The sequence below is a fragment of the Sinocyclocheilus anshuiensis genome, unplaced genomic scaffold (assembly GCF_001515605.1).
Source record: "Sinocyclocheilus anshuiensis isolate Anshui unplaced genomic scaffold, SAMN03320099.WGS_v1.1 scaffold605, whole genome shotgun sequence".
In the NCBI taxonomy this organism is placed as follows: Eukaryota; Metazoa; Chordata; class Actinopteri; order Cypriniformes; family Cyprinidae; genus Sinocyclocheilus; species Sinocyclocheilus anshuiensis.
The window spans coordinates 410,472-418,836 of record NW_015539865.1 but is presented as its reverse complement, the minus strand read 5'-3'; the positions used below and the strand labels follow the sequence as shown (position 1 = coordinate 418,836).

Below are 8,365 nucleotides of genomic sequence, written 5' to 3'. Positions count from 1 at the left end.
GTCTCGATCAGGCTCCTGAAGTCCCTCTTCAGTGTCTCCGTCTGCCGCAGCTTGGTGTCGTTAACTCCCGCGTGAAGCACGACTGCTCCGGGGCTCTCGTCGCCCTTCAGGATCACGGGTATCTGTGCAGAAACATCGAGAACACGAGCACAGGAAAACAGTGGGTGTGCAATTTACTTTCAGCTATCGTAGCACGGACGTGACGGACGATGGAGTCTCCGATGATCACAGCGTTGCGTTCCGTCTTGCGGAGGGGAGCGAAGCGGTTCCGGGTGGAGACCTCGAAGACCGGAGGCGGCGGAGGGGGAGAGGTCATCGCCCTGGGGCCTGGCTCGCGTCTTCCGCTGCGGGTGCACCCAGGGTCCGTGGTGTCCCGACGCCGGAGTGAAGGACATCTGGGAAGATCGCGTCCTGGGTGCACCGGGCCTGTGCAGAGAAACACACGGAATAGAGGTGGTGGAAGAATTAGCAGCGCGCTGTATACTTACCCCGGACTTGTGAACGTCAGCCCGGGATGTTTCCAGCGCGGCTCTCCGCTCTCTCAGCTGGGCCTGCCTCTCCACCAGGTCGCGGATCTGGTCCACGGCCTCCAGCTCGAGCTGCACCGAATGCAGCTCGAAAGTGTCCTAACCTGCACTCAAAGGTAGACACACATCCGCCATTAAAGCAAGTAACAGTGAGTAAAACAATGGTAATGTGTGTGAATAGAGAATTAGAAATGTAAGCGAGATTAGCGGCAACCACGCTGGCGATGCTAATGGGATATATGCTAATAGCAGACTTGGGAAATCAAATAAAACTAGTGATAACAAGGCGCTCTGATTGTGTTTGTTGTAGAATACGATAGGGGATATATTCACACGTTATAGAAACGAAAATGGTGTATAAAATTGATTTTAAGATAAAAAATAGACGATAAAGAATTAACTTGACGGAGCTCAAACTCAAAACACATGGCAGCAACAAACAAATAAAACAAATAAAAAATTGTTTTTAAATTGTAAAATTATTTCACTATATTGCTGTTTATTTAATCTTTGATCAAATAAATGCAACCTTATGAGCATAAGAGACTTCTTTAAAACAACAACAACAAAATAATCTTACCAACCTGAGACTTTTGAATGGTAGTGTATGTGAAATTTAATTATATTAATTGCAAAAAGCCCCCACATGAAGCATAAATTTCAAGATATAACACTGTGGCAAACGAGTAAAGCAAGAGATTTGACAAAAAATTACTTCAATTGGTTTGATTTCCAAATAATTGAATATAAGGCTAGTACGGTTCTACAGTCCACAACAATTCATTTTGCAACTAAATTTTTCATTCGGTCTGAAGTAAAGTTCACACATGACACATTCTAGCATTTATTCTGTACTTTTTTAACTATAGGTCTGTTGCATCTTTTGCATGTCTCAAAACCCCTGCGTTCAGTTCCATGCAGTTGCACTCTATCTTGCTATTTTAAACGCAAGAATGCATCCTGTGTGAACTGTTTTTGAGCGGTCTGCTCTCTGTAAATGTGATTTGGTGAGGCGTGTTGCCTTTAGTAGCAGCTGAATTTCAAGCACGAATTGCTCCAATGGTAGGAATATTCCTAATGTCGAATTTACATATGGGTCAGAGGGCATCCTTAAACTGTGTTATGTGTTTAGTCACATTATTTTATATAGTTATTAATTGTATTAAGTGGATAATGTTAAATTTAACAGTCCTAAAAGAAAGCAGCTCTGGTTTGTATCTGAGAGTCTTTGTGAGATTAGCTTTAAGTTAGAGCCCTGTCTGTGACATCAATTAAGTTATTTCCCTGGGCAGTTTAGGGTTTATTTAGAGTTTATTGTGATAATGAAAAGAAGATGGTTCTTTTTTAAATTTAGTGGATGCGCCATCATTCAGTGTAAATCAAACCCAAACATTTTACCTTTTAATTCCAATCAACAACTGATGGATAGAACCAAGTGCCCCCTACATTTTATGATAATCTGTTACATTGAAATGTTTGTCACAATGCAGAAGATCTTTTGCTGCTTCCATTTCATCATGACTTTAAGAACTTCCAAGCAGTCAACCTCAACTTTTTTTTATTAGACTAGGCGGATGTTTACATGGCAACTTGTTTTATTTCAAAAGAGCAAGAAAGATCTTATTTTCCATTCTTTTAAACATCAAATTGGGCCTTTTAACTGAGTGCACACTACAGGACTTAAGCACACTTCAGAGAGACACTATGGCTGTCGAGGCTACGACAGATTTCAAGCTTGCTTCAGGCTTTGAAATCTGTTCCATTTAGTCTTCAGTTGTGTTCACTATCCTGACAAGCGAGAGGGCAGCAATAAGCAACAGCCAATGAAGCTACGAGTGAGAAAGGCATTAGGAAACTGGAGCAAAAATAAATAGAAAAATATCAAACTGCTCCAGAAATCTCACCCAGCTCTGTTTCATCTGTGTTTTTCAGCTCTGTATCTTAGTTTTCCTGTTCTGAGAAATTCTGTATAAAACAATCACAAGCTTATCCTTCCTGTTGTCTGTTTACATTGTCAAGAAACACTTCTCCCATTTCTTTGTAAGTAAGTTTGTGAGGGAATATATTCTGGGATCTTCGCTTCAGTCAAGGTCTGCGAACAGTTGTGTTAGCAGGGAAACATTCCTTTGTACTTGGCTGTATTTGATCATGCTGTCCAAATTTGTAGACATTTGCCATTGCAACACAAACTTCAGACTGAATCAACCTGTCCACCTCCGTTCTGCAGAAAAGGTAGAACTCTCACCGATGTCCACTACATGATGAATAAAACTTGTCCTCTCTTTCGCTCTCTTTTGTTCCTCCATGCTTAGTCGTACGAATATACTGATCCTGGATTAGCTTTTATCTTGTACTGCTCGCCTTTCAGGTTAATTGTGTTTAATGTTTACAAATGATCAATATTCAATCAGAAGGCAAACGGGATGCCCGTGTAGATGAAGGAAAATGCGTAAGGGAAACCTATTCTGGACAAAGGACCATTGTGAAACTTGGTCATGCTAGACAACTCTTTCTTTGTCCCATATTGTCGTAGTTGGGGAAAAATAGCTCCTGTTTTTGGTCATTTATACAACAGAAGAGACTAAGAATGGATTGTGTTGACGTAAGACAATAGACACAATACTTTCCCCATAATTTGAGAGGAACCCAAAATCAATTCTAACTGTTTTAAATTCAGTCCAGAGTGTTACGTTCATTGAATCTTATCTTAGGTTGCTGGAGCTACCTAGCTTTTCTGGCACAAGTTAAATAATGTAGATATTTCATCCTCTGAATTATTGTAATTACTTTGTTTGTTTCCTTAACTGAGTTGGTCAAGATATACACCAGGGGTGTCCAATCCTGCTTCTGCAAGGCCACCTTCCTGTCAAGTTTTTTCTTTTTTTTTTAGATTTTTTTTGGTGTTTTATGCCTTTTATTTAGATAGGACAGTAGGTCGACTCGACAGGAAGCGAAGTGGGTGAGAGAGAGGGGGGTGGGATCAGGAAAAGACCGCGAGCCGGGACTCGAATTCGGGACGCCTGAAGCGCAACAGCGCTACATGTCGGCACGCTGCCCACGAGGCCATCGGCGCCGACTTCCTGTCAAGTTTAACTCCAGCACACCTGTTTGGTAGAGCTTGTTTAATTGGTTAAGGCTTAAGCTAAATTCTGATGAAAGGTGCAGGATTGGACACCACTGATATACACATTGAGCTGGGACTTATAACTGGGGGCTCGTCCGGGATCTGAAATGAGCTGGGTTTTAAAGTCAAGAATGAGCATATTACAATCCAGTTACGATATTTATGTATCACTGCACATTTGGGGCCAGTGAAACTTTCCATGACTTTGCCATGGTGAGTTAAAGGGATAGCCTTGGAGAAACCTGGTTCTGAGTGCTGTTTCTCAGTGCTGATGGATCTCCCCTTTGAACCTCCATCCTGTTGGTTATAAACCTAGATCTTTCACCAATACGCGAAGTATCTAGTCAATATCAGGTTAAGATCTGGTATACACCTATATATTGTAACGGAAGTCTAACTGAATTGCATTTGCTTAAGATGTTACTTCTATATTCCAAACTTGCTTAATTGTCTCATTTGCCAGTTGTAATTTTCCATGCACAGATGGGGCCAAAATTATGTGGCTTATACGAAATGAGCTGTCTGAATATTTAGACGAGCTTCACTTCTTTAATATTAGACAAATGAACAACCCCAGGATGAATTCTATGGATAGACTATGCAGTAAATCAGAAATCCATGATGCTATAAACGGAAGGAAGATCAGTGGTTGGTCATATCATTGGATTGGTACTGGCAAGTTTTCCCATTTTTTTCCCTGACTGATATCTTGCTTGTGAAATCACGTTCCATTTAATTTCATATACAATTCTCTTCCTACATCCTAAATGACCCATTACTAACCAGGCCTTGCCAGCTGCCACCAATCACACGCAAGCAGGACATTGTCATGGCACCTATCCACATAGTGGACGTCTCTTTTTGGACACTATAGAGAGAGGAAAAAAACAAACAGAGAATGACATATAAGTTTAGATGGATACTTAATTACATTTATGTGCAGCTTTTGATATTTTGCAGATTAAAGGGTTCGTTCACCCAAAAATGAAAATTAGCTTGTGTTACTCACCCTTGATGCATCCTAGGTGTATATAACTTTCTTCTTTCAGACGAATCCAGTCGGAGTTATATTCAAAATTGTCCTGGCTATTCCAAGCTCTATCATTGCAGTCAGCGGGTATTGCAGTTGAACAGTCCACAAGTCGTCAAATAAAGCGCGCGCATCCATAACAAAACGTGCCTCACACGGCTCCTGGGGATGAATGAAGGCCTCCTGTAGTGAATTCATGTGTTTTTGTAAGAAAAATATCCATATTTCAAACGTAATAAACACTTTTGTCTCACATCCGGTATCTGTCATACGCGGAAGCCGTTCCGGCGGATGACGCAGCACGTCGACGTTGCTTGATTAGTGACGAATGCGGAGAGAGAATAAAACAAAACGCCGGTCACGAATTAGAAGTAAAAACCGAGGATTTGCAAAGAAAAATGTCAGAGGATTTCGATATAAACCAAGAGGAGACTGGTTTTCCTTTGATTATAGGAGCAAAGGAAGCAAAGTTTCCTTACTTTAGCAAACTCGCGAGACTAGCATATCTCAGAGGCGCGCGCTGCGCATACGTGCTGCGTCATCTGCCGGAACGGCTTCCGCGTATGAAAAGTGTTTCTTACGTTTGAAATATGGATATTTTTCTTACAAAAACACATGAATTCACTACAGGAGGCCTTTATTCATCCCCAGGAGCCGTGTGAGGCACGTTTTGTTATGGATGCGCACGCTTTATTTGACGACTTGTGGACTGTTCAACTGCAAGACCCGCTGACTGCAATGATAGAGCTTGGAATAGCCAGGACAATTTTTTATATAACTCCGACTGGATTCGTCTGAAAGAAGAAAGTCATATACACCTAGGATGCATCGAGGGTGAGTAAAACAGTCTAATTTTCATTTTTGGGTGAACTAACCCTTTAATTGTCTAAGACAAATCTCGATTAGGTTTACCTGACTTTTTTTTTTTTTTGCTTAAAGATTAAATGTTTTTAATGCTATACATTTTACACTTTATGCAAGTTCCCTGTGATTGGTTAACCTCTTTGAATGTAAAATGAGTAGTTGCTGACAATTGCTGCAATATGCTGACAATTTTTGAATGATGTTTTTTTTAATTTTTTTGCTGCTCTTCGAGTTGTGCATTGTGAACATTGAAGTACATAGAAATCCTTTTTTCACTGTTTAATTGTAAACCATTGGTTAGACTTAATTCTTGCAGTTACAGTTCTGTTCCAATTGCATTTAGGAATGGGCAGTTTCATTTATTATACAACCTGTGTAGTAGAAAGTTTGTTGTACTGTAAATTTGCAGTAAACACAGTACAACACTGTGCTAGTCAAATGGAAATTACACTAACACAACCGTGTTGACAGCATTTAAGCTTGTCTGTGATATTGCATTGGCTTGACCCTCGGCCCCTGATTTCTGACCCTGAGTGATTCCATCAAGAGATGGCTGACCAAGGCCTCTGCAGGTCAACTGGCCATTTAGATCAATTCCACCTTATTGACACTGAAAGTGTTCCACTTTTTGTTCTATAGTGAAAGCGTGGAAATCTAAAGTGCTGTGGAAATTAGGTTCTCATATTTCTCAGAGACGTGGCCTATAAGTGCAGTGATTTCCCAACCAGGGGTATGCGTACCTCAGGTTCCTTAAGGATGCTGCCAGCCTGCCCTGTATTGCACCTCCTAAATTTCAGTTTGGTTTGACTAGCTCTAAGAAAGCAATTTTGCTTTTATACATTTAAAATATACAAATAATTGTTAACATCCATTTTTGTCCATTTGTTTTATCATTTGTTGACAGAATCACGATTTTTGGGACTGGAGCGAAATGGCTGGCTGTGCTGGAGGAGAGAAATCTGAAACCTGGTGAGCTGCAATGAATTACAACCCCTCTTTCGTTTCTTCACTTTTTCTGTCATAATAGAATTGTCACTATACAATATTTCAGTACCAATACCAGTGATGTTTCATATTTCTTAATATCAAGTTAAGATCAATGTTGTTGATCATTCCTTTCTTTAAAGAATCTAATATTAATATTATCAAAATTAAAAAGTGGCATGTAACAAAGTATTTTAGTGGGGTAAACATTGCTTCAAAATTTTCAATGAATTTTCCACAATCAGTAATGTTCTTTGATTCATTTTAATGACATATAGGAAGGACAGTGGCTACTAGTTTATTATACATTTACACTGCGAAGCCTAATGCTCTGATTTTTTGGCAAATAATTTTTTTCTTGCTTGTTTACAAATCTACTGTTTACCTTGTCAGAAAGCACTATGTTGCACTTGTTTGACTATTCATGTGCATCTGTGAGGCATGTGCACCAAATTGGGTCTGTACTTGGTACTTCCGATGCGCTCTAAAGACTAATAAATGTATGTGTATGGTTTTTGTTAGCTTCAATTTGCTTCCAAAGTGCTGTCTTTTGACATCCCTAGGACACATTAATTTGCCCACTTTCCCAGCAGTCTCTAGATGCCACTGATTGATTCACTAAACTGTGTGCGTGCTTGTAAATATTCAACAATAAGACAAACTAAAAGTGAATTAAAATGCAATTTACAGTGGAAGATGGAGTTCATGCGTAACGACTGCCGTGAGAGCGATCAAATTAGTCTTTTTATTTTTATTTTTTTATTTATTTATTTTTGAATAAAGAGTTACTGCAGAAACTCCTCTAATGAGGAGACACTTTTATGAGCACCTGTGGTTTCCCATGCAGGGATTAAAAAACAACTTGAAATGAAAATCAACCCTGTTTGGTCAGGATATGCAGCTATATAAGAATGTCCATCAATGGAAAAAAATATTGTTGTACTAATGCTAACCAGCCAAACCCTGACATCTTGGATGTAACTGATGCTGTATAAATTAAATTAAATTAATGTTAAGTCATATTTAATTAAAGTGATAGTTCACCCAAAAATAAAAATTCCATCTTCAATTTGTTCCAAACCTGTATGTGTTTGCTGAACACAAAAGAAGACATTTTGAAGAATGCGGCTAAACAAACAGTTGCTGGTAGCCATTGACTTCCGTAGTATTTATTTTTTTTCCCATGCTGTGTGGAAATCAGTGGCTACCAACAACTGATTAGGTTCCCCAAATTCTTCAAAATATATTCTTTTGTGTTCTACAGAAGAATGAAATTCATATTCATATTCAATGCTTTGTGAATGCCAATTCATGTGGTCTTTAAAGATGAAGCTCTTGCTGTGCTTGAGGTATTGGAGGAGTTAGGGGATTTATTTGTTTTGCATGTGTGTGTGGTTCAGTGGATCATGTGTTGGGGGTCAGAGACGTGCTTCCTGGCCCTCTGCTGCTCCCTTTGGCTGCTTGACATTTCAGAGCGACACCTGTTAGCCTGTGGGGTGTGGCACTGACTCTGATAACCGGGGCGAGAGACCCTCTCTACACGGGACCCCAGACGGGTGGCCTGGCATGTTGCCTGCATACATTTCAGCACAGCTTAACGTGGTTCATAATTCTGATCACTGTGAGCCATACCCATCTGCCTCCAGACCACAGACATTCTGAATAGATGACAGCGAGCTGAGCTTTATTAACTTCAGGACTGTTTATAATATAATGTAGAATTTGGGGCACTTGACATTTTACATTTTTGATTTGAATAAAAGTGTTTTATTAAATACATGCTATGGTTATTGCAAAAAAAAAAAAAAAAAAAAAAAAAAAAAAAAAAAACCCCCT

At 39.7% G+C, this 8,365-nt stretch overlaps 1 protein-coding gene across 1 annotated transcript in view; it reads left to right on the top strand.

The window, feature by feature from the left end:
* The window catches only part of LOC107684991 (acetoacetyl-CoA synthetase-like), a 57,170-nt gene that overhangs the window by 21,068 nt on the left and 27,737 nt on the right, over window positions 1-8,365 (top strand). Inside the window, exon 10 of the mRNA XM_016481398.1 lies at window positions 6,450-6,514. Within this exon, the coding sequence (XP_016336884.1) occupies window positions 6,450-6,514 (65 nt within the window). The remainder of the gene's footprint in view (window positions 1-6,449; window positions 6,515-8,365) is intronic.